Raw genomic sequence first — 24,845 nt, forward strand, 5'->3', positions numbered from 1 at the left:
TATTTTTAGTAGAGACGGGGTTTCACCATGTTGGCCAGGCTGGTCTTGAACTCCTGACCTCAAATGATCCACCCACCTCGGCCTCCCAAAGTGCTGGGATTGCAGGCGTTAGCCACCACACCCTGTCACCCTGAGATTTTCAAAACGCCATATCCGGATCTCCTTGCTTCTGCATATGCTATGTTTCTACTTGAAAAGACACTGCCCCCATTTCTCTGCATATAGAAGTCTGACTTCAAAGTGTAAATCAATGGCATTGACTGTGAATCTCAATTTTTATCATCCATAAAACAGGTGTAACAATTATTGTCATTCTTAATTCATAAGGTAATTATAAGGACCAAATGATATTATGTAAAACTGTATAAGAATAAAATATTTACATGATACGGTGTAAGCTAAGCTATTCAACTACCTTTAAGGTTTCACAGTCTTTCCCACCCACTTCAACCAGCCTTGGAAGGAGGAAGGATTCCTGCCCTCTTATTATTAGAGTAACTTGGCCAAATTGGAAAGCAGAAAGGAGATATTCAACCATTCTCGATGTCATACAGTTTGAGGGTTTGTGTCTGAAGAGGGTAAGATTATAGTGAGTCACTATTTATGTGCAGGCAGATCAACAACAGTGAGAAAAATGAAGAAAAACAAATTTAAGATGGTTTTGCTGTGTTTTATATATATTTCACTTTTCATGTATTCTCAAGAAAGAGTCCAACTGTTATTCAAATAGTTTTTGGATTGCCAACTGAGCTTTCTTTGAAAGCAAAGCTGTGTCAATACAAGACCACCAGGCACGTGGAGTTTATACAGGTGGCCATGGTGGGTAAAAGTCCCCCTTTGATTTCACCATGAAGATACATCCTCTCTTCTCTGTGCTTCCGCTGAACTTAGTTTCACCCCTGTTCTGTTAAAACTTTCTGTATTATAATGACCTGTTTAACATGACACATACACACACACACACATGCGCACACTCTGTAGATTATCAGTACCTCAATTACAAAGACTAAATAATACTTATCTATGCATTCCTAATATCTTCAACCCTAGTTGCCTGAAAACATGGAAATCCCAAGGTAAGAAAAGGCAAGAAAAGGGCACAGTTCAGTTTCTCTAACTCCTTTTATTAAAGATTTCCATGGAGAGAAGTCATTATGCTTTTGTATCTAATTTTTTTAAACTGTACTATTTGTCAAAAGCATCACTTTCCAGAAAAAAAAAAAAAAAAAAAAAAAAAGATTGCCAAGAGACAAGAGGCTGAGGTCTAGAACTACCTCTGCCACCAACTAGACAGGTTACCCAGATAGCTCAGCTCAAGTCCCTCAGCCCAATCTCTCACCAGCAATGGAGACATCAGGACTCGGTAGTCTTTATGGATTGTTAAGCTCTAAAATTCAGTAATCCCATAGTGATACTTGTCCCCACATGCCTCTTGGAGGTACAAAAACAGAAATGTCCAGAGTTGAGAATCTTGCAGTTCACCTGAGTTTCTGTTTTCCTGGGACCAACCACTGTTGTCACTTCCAGCTCTCCCCATTGGAAAGCTCTGTTCTTCACACCTGATCAGGAGGCTCAGAAAGACAAAGGCCAGAGAGAGTGGAAAATGATTTGCAAAGAAGCCAAAAGGGGAATTCTGTGACTGTGTATTTTTCCACTCCTTTCTAATTTAAAACCACTTACAAGTGACAATGCCCAACCTGAGGCAGGTGCCACGTGGTAGCTCATTACACCCTCGGGACCCCATGTAAATCTTTTTCTGAGAACAGCTATTGTCTTCCAAGGAAAAGCTTTTAGCATAATGGCAGGCTGAATAGAACATTGCTTTTGTAAGAATATTTTTAAGAAAAAGAAAAAGAAAGGTATTCTTTAACAACTGCAAAAGCAGCCTCTTGCTTTCCCCCACCTCAGGCCCCCTGGAAAGAACAGTGTGTGAGCCATAGGAGACTGTGGCAGGGGAGTGGAATTATCTCACCTCCAGAGACATATAAAAGTTACGCTCTGCTCTTTTAGGTTATAATAAATGCAGGGTGGCGGTGTCTCAGATTGCAAAAAATAGCATATCCACCCCCTCCCAGCCACTTTTGTTGTTTCTTGACTTCTCACCAGTAAATCAGTCCGTGACTATTCATTTAGAGAATGAGAGTTTCTAATAGGAGAATGACATTTTCCCTCAGAAAATTCCCACAAATTCATTCCTTCTCTCAGATCATTCGTGAGTACAGTCAAGACAATGCTGTTAGGTTCTGAATGTAGAGATGTCCAATTTGGCAATAAGGTTTCTAAGAAAAATGAAGCTTCTATCAGAGATGTAGCTCTCCAAACTAAAATGGGACTCGACTTTCTCTGGGCTAAAACGGTCATTTAGAATGTGAGGTTGTGAGAGAAATGTGGAGAAAATGGAGAAGTTGACAAAGTGATAGCAGCCTTCACCAAGCAGTGTGTTCTGGTTGTATGCATTTCTGGGTAATAGTCCAGTAAAACCAAAGCATAAAGAGGGGTATCTGGGAATATGTTTGACGGACTCCATCTGCAAAATGGAGGTAAGACAACAAGTATAGGAAGGCCAAGAGCTCATTAGTAAGAGGAATTTCCACACAAAGGCAACTCGATCTGTGTGAGAAGCAGCAGAAAGCAGGCATGGTTTTTGGGAAATGGCTGAGTCTGGGAAAACTCTTCTTTCCGGGATTAGATAAATAATGACCCCCCAAGACTCTTTATTCTGAATTGCTCTCTAGTTCTACTCAAATTCTGCATCTTCTCTCAGTTCAAATTCAAGAAAGAAGATACCACACCACCCACCCACACATCCCATTCCGGAAGAGTATACAAACTAGATAGAAAACTTCTCAAATCTACCTGGAAGTTGCATATTCAAAGGGTATGCTAATCAAAGTACCTATTCACATAGAATGCGTGAAAGGATTTAAGTAGGCTAAGTGGAATTTTGCCAGACCACCATTAACCAATGGAGACTAGGCTCAGAAGGCACTGCAAAGAATTTCCTGGACCGATCGTGCCTACCAAGCCTATCCCCAAACTGCTTATGGGATATCTTCTGCTCCAACTTGTTGGAGCCCCTGTTCCATTTTATTGGATTCTGTGTGTTCCTCCTCACTCCCGTTCTGCTGTGCAAAATCCAAATGCCCTACCTGGGTTCCTTTAACATCCCAAATCCTACTAGTTAGGAAGGGCCTGGACTTTCTAACTGCCCAATGCCTATTCATCACTGAGAGTCTCTGATGCTAGACTGAGGTGTAGATCCTTTTGTAAAGGTTCCCTGCTATCGTCAATTTCTCCTTAAGCCCTCCTCTTCCACAATGACTTCAGTGACAGTCTCCCAGAGAACTTCCCTGTTCACCGTCCCACTGAAAAGGGCAGAGAGTGATTTTGCTCTTGAAGACCTGCCAGCAGTTTGGCTCTGAGGGCTCAAATATCAAGGTGTAAAGTAGTAAGTCTTCTTTCTTGGGAGCATTTCAAGAAGGGACTGTCCTCAATTCTCCAAATAGTGATAAAGTACACAGCTGGCAAATCTGGTGACGACTCAACTGAAAATATATTATCAAGAAGGTAAGGCTAAATGTTTCCAGGAATATAACTTTTTAAAAAGAAAATGCTTTTGAAAAATAAATCAAACCAATACTTTTGGAAGACTTTCTGGAGCTCAGACACTGGGAGGAACTAAAAGTAATCAATAAGTTGTCCTCAATAATATTCAGGTCCAGGACTTTAGACCAGATCATCAAGGCAACCAGCCTTGAGAGGGGAGTTCCCCAGAGTTCCATAGCCATGGTCTTATTTCCTGGGATTGTAAAGTAAGACTCAAGTAATAATCCCACACAATGGAGAGAAAACCTTTCTTTCCACTCATACCTCCTTATGAGGGGTTAGTGGCAGCTACTGAACCAGAAACTAGCTAAATTGCAACTAAATACAATCCCACACTGAAGCTACCCTAGTCCCCGAGAGGCAGGAAGCAGGTAAAACAATTTAATCTCACCTGAAGGGAGGCCTGGAGGCAGGAGAATCTTGAGCTGCAGGCTCATTTGCTGTTTTCTCCTTCTAAATCAATACATCACATTTTGTAGTTCAAAGGAAATTAAGTAGTTCCATTTCTGATTTACAGGCATGGTTAGTTGCACTTTGAAGGGTAGGTAGTATTTATACCGGGCTGAGTTTTTTTTTTTAATTTTTCTTTTGAAAACATAGCAATGGCATGTGTTTATATATTCATATATATACATAAGAATATATTCATATATGTAGTCTATATGTAGACTATATATAGTCTCTATATACAGTAACTATATATATTAGTTATATATATAAAGTAACTATATATAACTATATACACACACACACACACACACACACACACCCCTACCTTGTACACTTTTTTATTATGTAGCCCTGCTGAAACTGTGCCCCAGCACTGTGGCTCAGGTCATGCAGTCTCAGCTCTGTGCTGGGATCTGACGGGTCTGAAGAAAGGCCTTCAGGCAGAAAGAGTGTTCTTTCTCCCTTCCTGCCACAGTATCTGAAGCATCCACCATGAAAATGCTTCCATTGGGTTAGGAAAGGAACATAAAATTCATTGTGAGCAAGAAGAGAGTAATACACTTACTTGTGGTCAATTTAGCATAAATGCTTTAACAACTCAGCTAGTGTCTAATAATTTGAGGACAGAATGAGGAAGAGAGAAAGTTATGGCTCCAAGAGTGAAGCCAAAATGTTGATACTGAGCATGTGTTTAACGAAGGAGTCACCACATTTGTTGTGTGTGTGGACTCTGGAATCAGAATAAAAATGTTGGAAATCTGTCACCTCTACTGATCATAGTGTTTAATCTTTCTGAGCTCCACTTACCCCATCTGTAAAATAAGGGGTCCAGAAATTAATCCCCATGAGGAAAGATACCAATCAGCTACATAATCCATACAAATAATATTTTCAGTGAGTGGGAAAAATAGGATAAAACTTAAAACTCTTCTTGCATAATGTGGAAAGAGAGAAGAGTAGTATCAGAAAGGCACTGGCCTTTGCCACTTTCTACCTTTATGACCTTAGATCACATCCAGGACCAGCTATGCAATTGGCAAGGCCCAGCAAAAAATGGAAAGGTAGGGCCCCTTGTTCAAAACTTTATAAAGAATTTTATAAAGATAGTGACAGAAAAGCATTAAGCAGAGTTCATGGCCCTTCTAAGCAGGAGACTTCTGCAAAGGTATAGGTGACACACCTATGAAGATGGCCCTAACTAACCCTTTCCTCTAGGTCAAAGCCTGGTTTCCTCAGGATCTAGCTCAAAGATTGTCATTTGCAAGTGACAAAAGGAAAATGCATAGCATTTATCTGATACTTCTTGAGATTAACATCGGATATGTTAGCACGTGTTTAAAAGAAAAAAAACCTGTTATGATCATAAGAGTGTACACTTACTATAACCCATCTTACAGAGCAAGCAGAAACCAGCCTCTTTTGATTCATATAAGGGTGTACTAAGAGACATTTTTTCTCTTTCTCTCTCTTTTTTCAACAGAACTATTTGTTGGAGTGCCAGATTATTTAAGGGCCTTTGTATGTTTCAAGTCCTCTTCTTAAAGTACGAATACTCTCCATATTTATAATAGCAACAAAAACACCAATGTCAGCACAAAATACAAAAACAGAGGCACTTCTATGTCATAATGATACATCAGAGTTCTGCTCACCTCTTTTGTAGAAAAAGAAGCTCAGACTTATACACATCCACTTTCTTAAGGAAATAATCATTCAATGAAAGTTACCCTGGGAGGACTGCTGTCTCCAGCTCCCAAGCACTGCTCATCTGCCGAGGCGGGGACCCTATGACTGTTATGGAAATTGCTCTTAAATGCATAAAATACAGAAAATAATTTTTGGAAAATCCCTTATTATTCATTAAAGCATTTTAGGGCCTCATTAATCCAGATGGATTAATCGGTTGTTGATTTGCCAGGTGGTTGAGTATCCATTGTCAGATGCTGATGGGGTGTGAGAAAATATAATTCTGATCCACCGAACAGTCACCTGAATGAGGCTATCAATTCATCAGGGAAGGCTGTATCTTCACCGGGAAGGCTGTATCTTCACCAGGAAAGGCTGTATCTTCACCAGGGAAGACTGTATCTTCATCAGGGAAGGCTGTATCTTCTGGGGATAAATTAAGCTGGGTGCCCAGTCTCTTCTTTAATCTTCAAAACTTCTCTGTATCACAAAACATTCTTCATTCTTTGGGTTTTTTTTTTTTTTTTTTTTTTTTCCCAACCTATGTTCTGAAGCGATGTTAGATGTCATTTTCAAAAGCTAGTTGGTAACAGGTCAGTCACACATACGCACTTAGCACAGGAGCCCAACATTTAAAGACATGCATGTGCGTGTGTGTGTCTGCGTACATGTCTGTGTCTACGTGTGTCTATGTGTTTGTGTATGTGTCCGTATGTGTATATTTGTGTGTGTCTGCATGTGTGTGCATGAGTTTGACTTCAACTTTGTTTCAAAGTTCTTAGCTAGAGCCTGTTCATATCTTCAGATACAAATACCTGCAGATACAAATGGTATTCAGGTCATCTAGGGGATTATTTAGCCAGGGCTTAAAAACTCAACTCTCTTTCTTTCCAAACTTTGACTGAATGAGAGTCACATAACAGCAGTGAGCACAGTGAGAAAAGTCCCTGGCTTAGAAGTTGGAAAATATGATTCAGAGTCCTGGTTCCATTTTAAGAGAGGAAGTGACCATCATTAGCAAACTGTCATTTCATCTCCCTGACAGTTTGAATTCATTTCATTTTCTCTCTCTTTAACAACAGAGCAACATTAATGTTTAACCTATGTGTCACACCAATAAGAGTCGGGGGTGTATTTCCACAAAGACAGACAGTCTCCAACCTTTTATGGAGATTTTGATCTAAAAGAGACAGAATGCTTCCAAGACTATAAAGGACACCCTTAGTCAAATCTTCCATGAAGAGGATCCCATTTTACTTACGGAACTGCTCTAGATGCTCATCACTGTTGGACTCAGGCATGGCCGTGATGGTCACCAAGGGACACGGATTCCCTCCAAGAGTCTGGCAGAGAACATCTTGCCGGAAGTAGACCTCTTTGAGGTTGACACTCTTTTCCAGGATGTCAAGATGAGTCTGGAGCAGAAATAAAGCAGGCATGTATATTATCAACATTTTTTATAACAACAGTAATAGAAAACAACAACGGCTTACATATAGTTTAAAAGTATTGTTGTTAATCTAATCTGTCCTTTATGTATTGGGCCTTGAGTAATTAAAAGGAGACTATTTCTACTGTCTAGGAGAAGCTCAGTGAGACTGAGCAGGAAGCATCCTACCTGCATGTTTTGGCATAATAGAAGATCTGTTTTCAAGTTGCCCTGAAAGCAAGAGGGAGGCGGGCAGGGGCATAAAGTCCTCTTCCTATCACTGTGGCATACAAGGAAATGATAGAAAATGGGAACTCAGAAGGGTCAGGGAGGGGGTGGAGGAGGATCATGAGAAATGTGGTAACGGGTACAATGTACGTTATTTGGGTGATGGATACCCTGAAAGTGCTGTCTTGACCAACTTTACTCAATCTATGCATGTAATAAAACTTCACATGTAACCATAAATTTGTACAAATAAAAAAATAGCAATCAATGTAAAAAGAAAAGAGACAAATCTAAGCATGCTTTCTTTAAAATAAAAAAAAAAATGTGGTTATCATGAAAATAGAACACACCCAGAACACTGGAGAGAATGAGACAGAAAACTTCAACAGCACATAGTATCACAGGGCCAAGTAATAGGGAGAATTGTGAGCACATTGAAAAAATAATAGACGTGATTAATCCAGGTGGACTGCTAAGCTAAAAGAACAAGTAACAAATAGCAACAGATTTTCCTACCATACCTCCCCATTTCAATACTCATTTAAAAAACAAATACAAAAATGGAATAGCCATTGAAATTAGTACACCTGGTTAACAACCTTTTTTTTTTTTTTTTTTTTTTTTTTTGAGACAGAGTCTCACTGTATTGCCCAGGCTGGAGTGCAGTGGTGTGATCTCGGACCATTGCAACCTCCACCTCCCAGGTTCAAGCGATTCTCCTGCCTCAGCTCCCGAGTAGCTGGGATTACAGGCACCCACTACCACACCCAGTTAATTTTTGTATTTTTAGTTGGGGGGGGGTTGCCGTGTTGGCCAGGCTGGTCTCAAACTCCTGACCTCAGGTGATTGCCCCGCTTGGCCTCCCAAAGTGCTGGGATTACAGGCATGAGCCACCACGTCCAGCCCCTGGTTAACAATCTTTAAGAATTCTGAAGAAATTCTCCCTAATCAAAACAGGGGCACCAGTCATAAAGAGGCTAAGAGATTTTCCCCCACCCGCACTGCATCCCCCGACAGTGGAGACTTCAGTAACCAGAGGGAAACACTGCCCCTGTGCAGCACAAGAATACCACTGCCCAAAAATTATCCTCCCAGCTTAAAATTTAGAAAGTTTTTTCCACAATCAAGTAGGTATTAAGAGGTCCAAGGAGAAACCACCCACCTTGTTTCTTGACAAATAACTAGCCTGATAGGTAAATGAAACAAAAAAACTTATGAATGTTTTAATAAAATGAATATGTAAAAATATTGACAAATATGTAAAATATATGGAAAGGGAAGTAGTGTCTTCAAAAGGTAGAGGAAGTATTTACATGTGGAAAGAATTTACTACAGATGGTAAGAATAGTGGCCCCCAAAGATGTTCATGTTTTCACCTTCAGAACCTTTGGTAGGATACCTTACATGGTGAAAGGGACTTTGCAGACATGCTTAGATTAAGGGTCCACTTGAAATGGGGACGTCATCCTGCACTATCCAGTTAGGGCCAATCTAATCACAACATGATTAAAAACAGAGACCCTTTCCTGGCTGCAGAGAACCATTGCTGGCCCCGTAAGACCTCAGTCTTCCCTTGCTGGCTTTGAAGATGGAGAAAGGCATCATCAGCCAAGGAATGCAGGTGGCCTCTAGAATCTAGAAAAGGAAAGGAAACGCATTCTGCCCGCAGAGCCTCCAGAAGAAATGCAACCCCAAAACCCTGGTCTTTGCCCAGTGAGATTCGTGTCAAACTTCTAACCTAAAAAGCTGTACAATTTTTTTTTAAAAAAAAGGACCTGTTCCTGTTGAAGCTACTACATTTTTAATAATTTGTTACTGAAGCAATAGACAACTATTACACAAGGGAACAAGAATGTCCTAAAGTAAGTACAAATCCCAACATCTGAATAGGTGTAGACTAAAACCTATTTGTACTCTACTGAAATAGTTGAATTGCAAGGAAAAAGAAAAAGAGACAAGAAAAGAAAAGATTACCAGATAATGCTATGGCCTTTCTCTAGCCTCGGGGACACCTGAAAATTTGACCTTGAGTCATATTCTCCTTAAAACTGAGAACCAAAATCATTTACCTACACATAGCTTACCGTCTACATTAACATGACTTTATTATTCCCCAACCTTCATCAGCATAACTTTACTGCTCTGGGAAGACAGAAATTACAAATTACAAATTATATTTTTCATTTCAGGAATATCCCATCAACTCTTCAATAGAAAGTATCAACCCATCTTTGAGCCAAGATTCTTCGAATCCCTCTTCTCACCTCTTTTCAAAATCCTTACCTTACAGTGTCCACCAATCTTAAACCATTACTTCATGATCCTTACCCAATCCTAATCAATCCCCCCTACATTAAATAAATATCTGCCTTTAAGCCAGGCTTTAAGGTATCAGTAAATATCCCCAACTTGCCCTCTGCCCTTTGAGACACTAGTAAGATTCTGTCCCATTCTTTCTCCTTTAGTAAATTTGTTTCCTACTACTGCTGGAATCACCAAAAATTTTGTAGGTTAAGACAACACAAATTTATTTTCTTATGGTTCTGAAGGCCAGTAGTCTAAAATGGGTCCCACTGGGCAAAATTCAAGGTGTCAGCTGGGCTGCATTCCTTTTGGAAGCTCTATACAATATGTCTTCCTGTGCCTTTTCCGGCTTCTAGAGGTCACCTGCATTCCTTCACTCATGGTACCTCCCTCCACCTTCAAAGCCAAAAATTGCATCACTGACTTCTGCTTCCATTAAGTCCCATCTTTTTCTCTGGCTCTGATTATTTTATCTCATTCTTTTACTGATAAGGACCCTTGTGATTACCCTGCACCCAATCCAATAATCAAGGATAATCTCCCCATCTCAAAGTCCCTAATCACATCTTCAAAGTACCCTTACCGTGTAAAGTAACATCTTCACAGGATTGGGATATGGAATTTTGGAGGTCCATTATTCTGCCTACCATGCTAACATGAGCAATAAACCCAACTGTGTCTTAGAAACAGGTTGTTCTTGTGATGTTCCAGAGAGCCAGGACTTGACACAATACTAAGTAAAGGAATTATAAGAAGCATGTTTATACAAGATTCAAGATAAATGAGAATCCAGCAGAGGCCCGTGTATCTCATCAAATCTTTGTACTTAATTGTTATGATTGTCCATCAAGGAATGAGGATCAAGTATTGATGAGATGCAACTGCATTGGAGATTGGGAAGGAGCCACATACCCTGGGAATACAAGATGACCAACTACACATACACAAGCACACACACACAACCTAGACAACTAGCTAATCATGAAATCTGAAGGAAGCCCAAGGCTGATAGTATTCCTAGTCTGAGATGGTTATGTTCCACTCAACCTAATCTCTCATGACCATATAATTCCATAGTGAGGAGTTGCTAGGACAAAGTAAGCTGTACCTGGGAGTCCAAAGACTCTCACTAAGCCCTTTCTATGTGTGCTGTTTTGTTGCCCTCTCTGTATTCTTTCTTATGGATAGTAAATTTAGTTCTGGATAAAGCCTAACCTGTGTGTTTGATTGCCAATCTTAACTCACTGCTCATTGTTGCATAGAATGACACTTGTACCCTACACTGAAGATTATTTTTAAACATGTATGTGTCTCTGTGTGGTGTCTCTGTGTGTGTGTGTGTGTTTGTGTGTGTGTTTGTGTGTGTGTATGAATAAATCCATTGTACATATATATATACAAAAAAATCATTCTTGGCTCATATTTCTTCTGCAACACTACATGCTAGAGGAAATAAGTACTGCTTAAAGCTTGAAAGTAGAAGGGATTATAATCTAATAAACCTATATCCAACCAAGTTTTTGCTCATCAGCAAATGTAGCATACATGCTCAAACGTATAGGAGCTCAGACAAAATATCACCTTATCTTTATTGAAAATAAGGACTTGGCTCAGGTGCAGTGGTTCACACCTGTAATCCCAGCACTCTGGGAGGCCGAGGCGGTGGATTGCTTGAGCTCAGGAGTTCAAGACCAGACTGAGTAACATGGTGAGACCCTATCTCTACTAAAAATACATAAAAATTGACAGGCATGGTGGTGCACACCTGTGGTCCCAGTTACTTGGGAAGCTGAGGTGGGAGGATCACTTGAGCCTGGGAGGTCAAGGCTGCAGTGAGCCCAGATCAAGTCACTGCACTCCATCCTGGGTGACAGAGCAAGACCCTGTCTTAAAAAAAGAAAAAAAAAGAAAGAAAAGAAGGACTTGAAGACACACTTCAGCTGCCCCCAAATCAAACAGAAAAGCAATATAAAAAGACTATAATAAAATCCAGTTAAACAAGCTTACATCTAAATGACTATATAAAAATATGGTTACTATATTAACATAAACACTAAAAAATCATTCTTTAGGATGACAATACACATTATACAATTTTGATGTCATCACCTAGCTCTAAAATGAACTTGAAAAGAGATGTACAAGGGAGGAAAATGGTGGAACAAAATGTTAATGTTTTCGACTTACATAGATATAGAAATATTATTTAATTCTTTTTTTTTTTTTTTTTTTTTGAGACAGAGTCTCGCTCTGTCGCCCAGGCTGGAGTGCAGTGGCCGGATCTCAGCTCACTGCAAGCTCCGCCTCCCGGGTTTACGCCATTCTCCTGCCTCAGCCTCCCGAGTAGCTGGGATTACAGGCGCCCGCCACCTCGCCCGGCTAGTTTTTTTTGTATTTTTTAGTAGAGACGGGGTTTCACCGTGTTAGCCAGGATGGTCTCGATCTCCTGACCTCGTGATCCGCCCGTCTCGGTCTCCCAAAGTGCTGGGATTACAGGCTTGAGCCACCGCGCCCGGCCAGAAATATTATTTAATTCTTAAAAATTGAAAGGCAGTACTTAGTATTGTGCCAAATGCAAACTCTCTAGAATATCACTAGAACAATGGGTCTCTAAAACAGAGTTGAGTTTATTGCTTATGTTGGTGTGGTAGGCAGAATAATGGTCCTCCAAAGATGCCCACATTCTAATCCCTCCAACCTGTGAAGATGTTATTTTACATAGTAAAGGAACTTTGAAGATGTGATTAGGAAATTTAAGACGGGGAGACTATCCCAGATCATCAGGTTGGGTGCAGGGTAATGACAAAGGTCCTTATAAGTGAAAGAAGGAGATAAGAAGTCAGAGTCAAAGAACGAGATGGGATGTAATGGAAAAAGAGGTAAGAGGCTGCCATTTTTGGCTTTGAAGGTGGAGGGAGGTACCATGAGCCAAGGAATGCAGGAAATCTGGGTTGACATTCTGGTTGTGTAGATTCTGAAAAAACGGATGTAAATTTTTTATTTAACCTCACTGTGACTCAGTTTTCTCATCTTTAAAAGGCACATAAAAATATCATTACCTATCTCATGCAGTGGTTGCTATAATTTAGTCGTATAATGTATGTGAAAAGCATCTGTTATGTAGGAAACAATAAATGTTAGCTGTTATTGTTAATGGAGAAGTATAAGTTCAATTATACTATTTTTAAGCAGTAAAAAGAAAGCACTAGTAAAATTATAAACTCTGAGGGTGAAAAAAATGAAAGAAATGATGGTCCACATTGCATAAGAAAAAAGAAAGACAGACAACAGCAGTGAAGCATGGAAAATAGCATGAAACCAAAATGACAAGTAACAGTAAAAACTGTTTAAGTATAAACAGGCTAATCAGCCTTAATAATGACAAAAACTTGGATTACTTTTTAAAATCCCACAGCATGTTGTATATAAGAGGTAGTTTTAAAGAGAAAGGAAAAAAAATTATGTGTATGAGAAATGCTCTTATATTATCTCTTTATTTTGTTTGCCTCTGTTCAAACATTTTAAAGGAGAAATATTGAAACTAAAAGCATAAGCAAACATAAATTAAGGCAGGCATGGCAATAGTAATATACAACGAAGCCATATTCAAGATCAAGTGCATTAAATGGGATTTTAAAATCTTATTTTGATAAAGGGCAAAATTCACAATGAACATATAAAACTCATAAATCTTAAGAATCAAATAATATGGGATTAGAATATATAACACAAAAAACAACAGAAAGAGAAAAAAATTATTCTCAGAGTGGGAGATTTTAAGATAGCACCTGGGTCTTGAATAAATCAACTGCATAAAAATAATAATATAAGGTATTTGAACAATATTGTTTTTGTAGACATATGTCAAATTTTGTCTTTCCAGAGAAAAATTTTTTCTCAAATATTCATGGAACTGTAGCAATAATTAATCATACATACAGCTATTTAAAACTCATTAGATTCTTCCCCCCAAAAAAGCAGAAATTATACAAATCACATTTTCTGACAATTAAATGAAATTAGACTTAAATAAAAACGGTTTTCAAAACAGCAAAAATAAAATAACCACTAGAGAATAGAAAATACCCTCTTAAAAGAAGCTTATTGGAAAAAAATTCATAGGTTACAAAAATCAATACTAAATTATTAACTAAAGCCCTGATATAAGAAGTAGACATCTGGGTATCCCAGGAGAGATGGCACAGAAGAAGAATGGAAATGTCTCCATCAGAATATCAGTCATGTTTCTAAGTCATCCTGGAAAAGGAAAATTCCAGCTCCTTAGTTAAGAAGGCATGGATAGTGCTGGATTCAGATTATAGTCTCTGTGATCATAAACAAATTACTTTTAAGATTTTTATAAACATTTGAGTGAAAGCTGCTCTCAGTATTCTTTATTACCAAAATCCAGACTAAATGTAATTTGCTTCACACTTACTATCAAGATTCCAAGGCTCTAAAGCCAGAAAGGGAAACTTGGTTGCAGCATTTCCCAAACTACATCCCGTAGTGTGTTAGTAAGTGCTGTGGTGTGAACAAGGAGATGGAGGAGGCAGGAAATTCATAGCCAAAGTGCTTAGAAAATGTTGAGTTAAAGAAAATGAAAATATTTCCGTGGATGCAAGATTTCTCAGATTCTTTAATATTTCAATATGCATTGTGAACTGTTAGAAGAAAAACTAGCACAAGTGCTTCATAAATTTAGATGACCATTAAACTTTTCTTCTCTAAACATCTCAAGAGACTGAAGTGCTACAGACTATGTTTTGGGAAACACTGTCTTGCTGAATTATCTCTATGAGGTTGCGCTCTCTCTCTCTCTCTCTCTCTCTCTCTCTCTCTCTCATTAAGTCTGTTTGTTACATTTTATTGTGGCCACATGGGTCCTTGCCAATGGTGAAGCTTTCCTAACAAAAGGCCAAACATAAAATCAGACACCTCTAGTCAATTGATTTTTGACAGAGGTACCAAAAACATGCAATGGGGAAAGGACAGTTTCTTCAATAAATGGTGTTGGGAAAACTAAATATCCACATGTGGAAGAATGAGAATTGATCCCTTAAATAAGAGTCAACTGAACCTAAGCATAAGACCTGAAACTGTAAAGTTATGAGACAAAAACATAAGGAAAAAGCTTCATGACATTAGTTTGGGAAGTGATTTCTTAAATATGACCCCAATAGCACAGACAAACAAAGCAAAAATAGACAATAGGATTCCACCAAACTAAAAGGCTTCCACATAGCAAAAGAAACAATTCACAGAGCAAAGAGACAACCCACAAATTGGGAGAAAATATTTGCAAATCATACATCAGATAAGGGGCTAATATCCAAAATATACAAGGAACACAAACTACACAGTAACAAGAAAACAAACAACCCTATAAAAATGGGCAAATGGCCTAAATAGGCATTTCTGAAAAGAAGATATACAAATGGACAACAGATATACACACAAAAAAATAATGTTCGACATCTCTAATCATCAGAGACATGCAAAATAAAACCACATGAGATACCACTTCACACTTGTTAGACTGGTTATTATCAAAAAGATGAATGACAGCAAGTGCTGGTGAGGATCTGGAACCCTGAACACCATTGGTGGGAAAGTAAATTCGCACAGCTATGTTGGAAAACAGTATGAAGTTTCCTCAAAAACTTAAAAATAGAATTACCATACAATCCAGCCATCTCACTTCTGGGTATATCCAAAGGAACTTAAATCAGTACATCAAAGAGATATCTGTCTACACCCCTATGTTCAGTGCAGCATTATTCACGAAAGCCAAGATATGGGAACAACCACAGTGCCCACTGATGGAGTTAAACACACATACACACACATACACACATATATATTGTATATATACACATACACATATACCTATATACATACATACACAATGGATTACCATTCATCTTTAAAAAACAGGAAATTCTATCATTTGCAACAACATGGATGAGCCCGAAGGACACATGCCAAGTGAAATGATGGGTGCAGAGAGACAAATACCACACGATCTCACTTACACATGGAATATAAGAAAGTCAAACTTATAGAAGTAGAGAGTAGAATGGTGGTGCAGAGCCTGGAGGAGCGGAAACAAAGGGGAGGAATGGTGAGATGTTGGAGAAAGGGTACAAAATTTCAATTAGACAAGAGGAATAAGGTCTGGTCATCCATTGCATAGTACAGTAATCATAGCTCATAATAATATACTGAATTACTTCAAAATCCCTAAAAGTAATTTTAAGTGTTCTCACCACAAAGAAATGATAAATATGTGAGGTGATAGATATGTTTATTAGTCTGGTTTGATCAATCTGCAACATATACATGTATCAACACATCACATTGCACCCTATAAATATAAGCAAGTATTATTTGTTAATTAAAAATGAAATAAAACTCATAAATAAAAATAAATAACACAATCTGCTAAAAAAAAAAAGAAAAGAAAAAGAAAAAAGGGAAAAGGGGGAACAAATAAATGAAAAACAAAAAGCAGTAATCATCATTCTGTGATATTACAATTAAGCCATAGCTCTTTGGTGCCTGATATCAAACTTTAAAAAAATAATAAAATCTAGATTTTATAAATCAGATATGGGGAAGCAGGTTAGGCAGAAGGTTGGTCTATAGAAGCCACCAAGCACTATTAGCTATGAGAGACAAAAAGTCAAAAAGGTATCATAGGGCACACGAACACTGTCCTTCAAAATAGTGTTGGCTGGACAGGCTCCCAAGTAGCAAATGTGGGAGAAGGCAAAGCCTGAAAGTTTTCTTCTCTCATGAGTTCTCTTTTAATTTGTTATTATTATTACATTTTCCACAATAATATTACAAATCAACAAATGCCTAATATTCTTTTAGCTTAAGCTCACTGTGTTAGTCCATTCTCATGCTGCTAATAAAGACATACCTGAGACTGGGTAATTTGTAAAGGAAAGAGGTTTAATGGACTCACAGTTCCACATGGCTGGGGAGGCCTCACAATCATGGCAGAAGGTGAAAGAAGAGCAAAGGCATGTCTTACATGGTGGCAGGCAAGAGGGCATGTACAAGGAAACTCCTCTTTGTAAAACGATCAGCTCTCATGAGACTTATTCACTATCACGAGAACAGCATGGGAAAGACCTGCCCCCGTGACTCGATTAATTCCCACGACATGTGAGAATTATGGGAGCTACAATTCAAGATGAGATTTGGGTGAGGACACAGCCAAACCATATCACTCATTTTCTGTAAACTGCAATTTTTCATGGATCCATCACCCCTCAATGAAATCTCCCTCCTGTTGGACCTGCCATCAGGTCCAGCAAGTATCTAACACTTCTACTTTTAGGGGATTATTTTGGCTTCAGTCATACAAAAGATTGCTAGAAGTAAACCAAGTATAAATTTCTGTTGGATTTCCTTTTGCAAAAATGTTTTTGTCCTGTTCTCCTAAACATGATCTCCCATCTCAGGTCCAGAAAAGTTATGCCTAATAGGATATTGTGGGGATCATTGATGAGAAAAGTAGGACCTCTGAATGCATGTGCCAATTGACTGTAATTACAGCCCTGTGGAAGCCACATGGGTGGGTTTCTTTATAAAAATGTGAATGAGTTCAAGGCAATTGTAGAAACCCCCAGAGAGATTGACTTCTTAAAAGAAAATCCTGTCTGTGAACAATATCAAGCTGATAACTTTAGCCTGCGGCCTCATCCTGTGTCTCTCCACAGGAGTCCTCAGTCTCCCTTTCCTTTATCAACTACTCCCTTAAAACTTCGATAAAAGACTTCCTTGACCTCAGCAGGGTAACCTGCTGATGTCTACTGATAAAGTGAGAAGCACTGTGCACTCAAAAACCATTCATTTTCTATTGTTATCCCCTAAACTGCTGCACTCTCTGTTCCTCTAATTTAGAAGAAAGTCCACTCCTAAGGAGATAGCCTATTTTATTTGTCTCCTGCCTAGATCTCAGTTGTTAACTTAAACATACTCATCAGAGAATCAAAGACTTCTTATCACAAGACAAGAACAAATAACACATTTAAGCTAAATAAAAGCCACAAGAACATGCTGCAGGCATGTTCTGATGAACTTTCTCAAACTGTCCCAGTCTGCCAATATTATGCTCCCCAACTTAAAGGGACTTAACTTTAAAAATGTGAGAAATGATTAGTCTCTACATAACTACTCACAGATTTGTCAATTATAAAGAAAGAATGGTTTTAATATTCCTTGTCCATTAAAAATAAGCAAAGCTATAGTATGATGATTTGGAAAAAAGAGTAAGAAAAAAATAATCATAATCAACTACTCCAAGAAAACCATCAGTATCCTTTGTAATTTTTGAGGAGAGGTCTTTCATTTGTATTTTTTTTAATTTTAGTATGAATTATGGAATGGGTATCTTCCAATCAGTCCAACAGAGAAAATAATCACACATCATCACAAAAAATAATAAATGCTTTAATGGTTACCATCTAGTATTGCTTACTAGATGTAGACACTTTGCTAAAATAGTTTCCAATTAGCAACTATTTAACCTTGAAAATAGCCTATGTAGTTCACTGCTTTTTGGTTTCCAATTTTACAGATGAGAAAACTGAGCTAAGAGAAGTTAAATAGCTTGCCTGTGGCTACACAGCAAGGAAACACAACACCTAGACCAAAATCTAGGTCTGTCTGACCTCAAAACTTTCTTTCGTTGTGCCCAAGACCCTGTATTTAGGGAATTCAGATGTCCTTGTTGTCAAAGACTTTACCATTCATGCACATATTGGCTCCTTCAGAATGGTTTTCCATGCTCACCTCCTCACCATCAAGAACCTTTATTGGGGCCGGGTGCCGTGGCTCAAGCCTGTAATCCTAGCACTTTGGGAGGCCGAGACGGGTGGATCACAAAGTCAGGAGATCGAGACCATCCTGGCTAACATGGTGAAACCCCGTCTCTACTAAAAAAGTACAGAAAACTAGCCGGGCGAGGTGGCAGACGCCTGTAGTCCCAGCTACTAGGGAGGTTGAGGCAGGAGAATGGCATGAACCCGGGAGGCGGAGCTTGCAGTGAGCTGAGATCTGGCCACTGCACTCCAGCTTGGGTGACAGAGCAAGACTCCGTCTCAAAAAAAAAAAAAAAAAAAAAAAGAACCTTTACTGGGGTCTGTCATTTGTTTGGCCTATACAAGGATGGATCTCTGTCTACTGATTACCTGACAGTGCTGATTTATGACCTGTTCATTACATCTTTGATCTGCCACATGTAAGTCAACATCTCCCACTTGACACTTCTTAAACTCTTCATTTATTCTGAGTCTTTTATAAGATACTGTGCATGTGGCATTCTAATTCCTTTTCTTTTCTTTTTCCTTTCTTTTTTCTTTTATTTTCTTTCTTCTTTCTTCTCTCTCTCTCTTCCCCCTCCCCTGCCACCCTCTGTCTCTGGAGATAACAGTATTCACATCTTCCACAGTGGGTATACGTGTCTGGTAAAAATTCTGCTCTATCCTTTAAGATCCTTAAGCTCTCCCAATCCATGGACTCTACTCATGACCACTTTTTTTGTCTCTTGTCATTTCACACAGTTATAAGTTCTCAGTGAGATCCCAATTTTTTACCTCCTAAAATATTCATCAGAAACTCTCTTGGGGCCCCATTTGCAACCAATACTACTGGCTACCTAAGGGCTATTTATAACATAATTCTAATACTTTAACGAGTATTGCTAACACTTTAACAATCATTACAATTACCGATAACTTGATACAACTGATTAAAATAGAGCTTTTTTTGTTTGTTTCAGAATTACAATAGTGTATTTCTTTATTTTAGCTGTATTTTAATGCTATAATATGAAAAATTATCCAACAGACTTACTGGCAAGCATCTGGAAATATCCATTTGAAAGAACCAAATACTAATTTTCTTATTATAAGAGAATAATAAAATTTTGAAAGTTTCAAAATTGTATTCACATTGAAAAACATCCAACACACAAGTCCTTTGCTATAAAAATGTCTGTAATTATTAAATGTAATCCATATTATAAGAGTCTTGCAAATTATGAATTCCACATGGAAACGTATTTTCTACCCCTCACCATAACCCCCAAGTAACATACAGTTAATTCTCCCTTTGGGGTATCATTCACATTTAATTTATCACTGATCTGTTGGAAGAAAAACTGTTTCTCCTCAGGACATGTCCAAAAATAAAAATGACTAGTGTACATTACAGAATGTACTCATTCTGTCCATGATGGAAGGAAGAGTTTTTTTAAGAGAAGTCACAGAGTCAATTATTGTCTTAAACCTAGAGAGGACAAAGACCATGAGTTATTGGAAATGTAAAACCTAAAATTGAGAATATACATTTGCCACTTTCAAGTAACAAAATGTCTTTCTAACCCTGTTTTGCTCAGTTAGGAGAAATAAGTTATCCCTCTTTCTCATTAACTCTCCACAAACTTCCGTGGTGGAAGACATTCACAGTCAGCAAGCTCACAAGTAACAATAAAAAGTCATAAGTAGTTATAGCTTATTGTAATTAATAGTAACAGTAATAGTTATTAATATTGTTAACAGTAACAAGTCAATTCAATAAGCATCAATTAACAAGGCCTCTGTTTCCCTCTCAGTGAAACTAAGTGACTGGTGCAGAGAGGGGAGTCCTCTTTTTTGTGTGTTTTTGTTTCCCTTTAAGATGAAATCATCTCCTCATTGACCCCTGACCCAGTGGTTCTTAGAGTTATTTACCAATTGCAAATTTTAGGCGTTGTATTCTGATCTGAAACTGTGTCCAGAAGGTAAGCAGACCCAGAGGTACAAGGTAAACAACTAGGTACCATCAAGTCAAGGCCAGGTTGAAAGGGGTACACAATTTGAATCAGCTTGTAGGCACCTAGCAAGAACCCACTGGAGCATCTTAGGGTAAGAATTAGACCATGTTTGGAAAGAGACATTATCCCTCAGGGGAACCACATCCACGGCACTCAGCATTAAAGATATAACCTGTGGGTTGGTGATTTGAATTCAAACATTAGAGATGTCTGTATCATCACACAATGATGACTACATGTACTCATAAAACGACTGCATGTGTTAGTAGCTTATGAATGTAATAGCAAGCAATGACACTGATCTGACCCCGGAGCAGAAATTAGGAATTTCTTCTACACTTTTCTACAGGAGAGTAGAAACACCACAGGAATACACCTCAAAGGCTGATGTTCTGTCCCTGCATGGCTGCTAGCTAAATGTGGGACTTCAGGTCTCAGTTCTTGCATTTATAAATGTTAAGGGTGAATTAGACAACTTCACCAACCCCTTTGCGTTCTAATGTTTTATACGAATGGCCACCAGGACCTTATCAGAGTCCAAGATACTCTAACAAGTGAAAAGAACAGTGTCCTAGATCCAAGATCCCTTACCCAATGGGAAAGGCAAACACATAACACATATTTAAAAAGAAATCCCCTTCCCTAGGAGATTTTTTTTGCTTTTGGTTTTTTGTTTTTTTGTTTTTTTTTTTTCAGATAGGGTCTCACTCGGTTGCCCACGATGGAATGCAGTTTTGTGATCCTGGCTCACTGCAGCCTCAACCTCCTGAGCCCAAGTGATCCTCCATCTCAGCCTTCCAAGTAGCTGGGTCTATGGGTGCATGCCACTAGGCCTGGCTGATTTTTGTATTTTTTGTAGAGATGGGGTTTCACCATGCTGCCCAGACTGGTCTCGAACTCTGGCTCAAGCAATCCTCTCACCTTTGGCCTCCCAAAGTGCTGGGATTACAGGAGTGAGCCACTGCGCCCAGCCCACAGTAGACTTTTCATGTGGAGCGTTTCACAGGCAAGGCCGTAAAAACAACTGTTGAAGGGGGATCATGAATCTTGCCTGTTCTGTGTCCCTAAAGGCAACAAAACATGTTGTATAACAAATGTGGCTTGTTACAGCCTAGCTTGCGATGCACATTACTTGGATTAACTTCTTGAGCTCTCTGAGTGTGATACACAAATAATACTAGTTGTGTATCTTTTGCAATCTGGAAAACAGTAAAAATCTCTCTTTAGGCAAGACAACATATGGAGAAGAGGACAGATGCACTTTCATGAAGCAGTGAGCCAAGTGGTGCAAGATATGCCTTCTCTATGCAAAAAATTCCCATTTATACCTGCACATTCCTTCTGAAGGAAAAGATGTTCTTGGTTATTATCTTTTCCAACTCCTTATCACAGCCTTAAAATGAAAATGCTCATCCTTCAGGCTAAGTGATACATATACTCATATAAACACATATGATTATAAATATGCTAATAACATTTTACATTAACACAGAGGATGAAAGTGCTTTATAGAAGTTACTGGAGCTCATTTATCCTTAGGATAGCCACAAAATGGTAGCAGTAAGGGATAGTTTGTCAGCTTTTTCAAATGACAGAAAACTGCATGGGTTAAGCAGTCCATTTGCTCACAATAGTCTTGCGAACTTTTTGCAGGGCCTTATGGAACACAGGAATACTAACTGTGAGTCTGCCCTGACTTCTCCTACTCTCCCTCATAAAAAGATTGTGGTTGTCTGTTGCAATGATCTAGTGTTTTATTCTTACACTTTTCTCTTCCACTCTGGATCCTGCTAGCCACCTCCAGCTCATGGTCATCAGAACCACTGGAGATGCTGGCATGGCTGCTTGCACACAGACTCAGAAGTTTCCCAAGCTCTACCTTCCTGCTTTCTCCATTCCTCTGAATGACTGAATTTTCTTCAGATTTGCATTTCAGTTTACCTGTATGGTCTTGCTTCCCATACAACTCCAACCTACTTCATACTTTACTTGACTTGCTATACATAGAGTCTCTTAAGAAATGTCCCCATGTCCTGCCCCAACTTGCAGACCACTTGGGCCTTCGGAATGTCACTGATCAAGGCTCAGCCTTGTGCTTTGTCCAGGGAAGGAGATGGGACACATAGAAAGCCACCAAGTCAGTGACAACAAAACCTGGCTCCCTTAGGAAGGCCATAGTTTCCCTACACCCTCCTCCGCCCCCAATCAGGATATCAGGGTCTCGAAAATGTTCTCGGGAAAACATCAGAGAGCCCCTTCAGTCCTGCTGGAGTGATATTGTAAAGAGGAAGTTACCATGAGGGCTGTGTAGGTGTAGGGATAGTGGTAGGCCAGGTAGCAGACATCCTCATTGTGTGGGAAGGTGACAGCAAAGGTGAGGGTATAGTAGCACTTCCCAGATGCTCCGCCTGCAGCAGCTGTACTCTGGCGATAATGATTTCTAAAGAGAGAGGAGGAGAAGAGAATAAGGGAGAGGTGGGAGGGGGGTGCAGGGTCACTTAGGGTCCTAGATGCTATAAATCTTGGCCTTATATACTGTATTGGCACAATGGCCTTCACTTGAAACATTTCTGCCGGTGAAACTGAGGAAAGGGAAATGTACAAGTGAACTTATCGCCAGTTCATGAGTCAGTTCAGCAACATATAGCCTGGCCCATCTGCCTCCCAATTGTGCCATACATGCTACCAACCTTTCTTTGCTGTCTGAAAATGAGCGCTGTCTAGTCATTGAGCTAGAAAATCGAGGAAAACGTGAACAGTTCTGTTTTTCCTGGGTTTACATTGGAGATATAAACTTTATCATCCAAATTTGGGTTCCCCCAATCCCTGTCTCTCCCCAGACCACATAGGGTACAACTCCTTCCTTTCCCCTCTACCTGCCAAGTAGATTTATCAGCCATCATAGGATATATCGAATTCCAATTCAACATTTAACATATGTTGTCTTATGTTATTATTGCAGCAACCCATCGTGTGGATGATGAAACAAAAGCTTAGAAAAGTTAATTTGCCAAAGGCCTGAAAGTGAAATGGTAGATACAGGACTGAGACCCAGATCTCTCTGACTGCAAAGGCTTTGTTCTTTCCACTGTACAATGCTTTCTTCCCAAAGGAATATATTTGTCACCTCAAATGTGGTTCAGCTTCGTAAGGTTTGAGAGTGCACATTTTCCTTTGTCAAAGATGAAGAACCAATTTTGATACTTCAGAGAACAGTATCAAAGAAAATTGCACCCAGAAGTCCATTCCAAGCAATATTTTCCCCACAAGCTGCCAATTGATGCTCAGACAGCTGCGCAGGCTTTCCTGAGAAATGTTATCATCAAGGCTGCATTATAATGCAAAATACACCCGGACACCAAGAGATGTAATTCCACCTTTGAACATTTACAACGTTGGCTTACTAGTCCTTTGTGCTTTTGGTTTTATTGGGGGAAAGGGAAGGGGAAGGGAAGAAATAGTAGGTAATTATTCTTGTGTGTTCTTGAAAAATATAAAAAACATAGGTTATTCTTTTCTACTTTTTTGCTACCTTCATGCCACTCCCTACCTAAGCAAAAAGCAAGCATGGAAGAAAGAGATAGAAAATCTCATGGTTTTGTGGCTTTTCAATATTTATACACCTAGGAATGGGACTAAGGCAAGCTGGTAGCCCACTGACTATGGCCTGATACCTTTATCTTGCCTCAGCTTCTGTCAACATGGCAACCTAGAGCCTTGGTCATGCTAGGGAAAGGAGGGTACCCTGTAACAACATAAGCCCCAAGTGGCTGTCACACCCAGGTTTTTGGCATTGTATTAATAGAATCCATTTCCTTTGTGCCTACAGAAATAGAAATTTCAAAAGAGTGTCTTCCCACATGGTGTGATATGGATCGCAATGCTTAATTGAGACTACTTTGCCAGATTGCCCCAAAGTTCTGAAGCTTCTCCAAAAGCTATGATTCTGGTTATTAGAAAATATGTAAAGAAGCAGATGGTAGCTCAGAAAGCATGCAAGTTACATATGCTCTACCTCTTATTTGCTTTCTGACTTCCCTTGTAAAGCCTCCATGCAAACATACACTCAGTTTACACCTTGCTGAACAAAATGCTAGTCAATTACTCCTCTTTACAGGAAACAGCAGTTGAAATAAAATGAGCCAGGGATAACCAATCAAAGCGTGGAAGAGTGCTTCACTTGTAAGCATATATGTGTGGGTGCACACACAGATGTGCATGTATTCATGAATGTAAAGGCAGATGGAAACACGCACATTGTGCTTCACTGTCCCCAGTTCTTCGCCTACAGACAGTGGAGACAGAACCTGT

At 39.2% G+C, this 24,845-nt stretch overlaps 1 protein-coding gene across 1 annotated transcript in view; it reads right to left on the bottom strand.

Annotated features, from left to right (window-relative positions):
• Positions 1–6,879: 6,879 nt before the first annotated feature.
• The window catches only part of AGBL1 (AGBL carboxypeptidase 1), a 39,176-nt gene continuing 21,210 nt past the window's right edge, over positions 6,880–24,845 (bottom strand). The window contains exons 9-10 of the mRNA XM_037987748.2: positions 22,830–22,974; positions 6,880–7,157 (exon numbers count right to left, since the gene is read on the bottom strand). Coding sequence (XP_037843676.2) covers positions 6,996–7,157; positions 22,830–22,974 — 307 coding nt within the window. The 3' untranslated portion in view covers positions 6,880–6,995. The remainder of the gene's footprint in view (positions 7,158–22,829; positions 22,975–24,845) is intronic.

This window comes from Chlorocebus sabaeus, chromosome 29 (genome assembly GCF_047675955.1).
Source record: "Chlorocebus sabaeus isolate Y175 chromosome 29, mChlSab1.0.hap1, whole genome shotgun sequence".
Taxonomy (NCBI): Eukaryota; Metazoa; Chordata; class Mammalia; order Primates; family Cercopithecidae; genus Chlorocebus; species Chlorocebus sabaeus.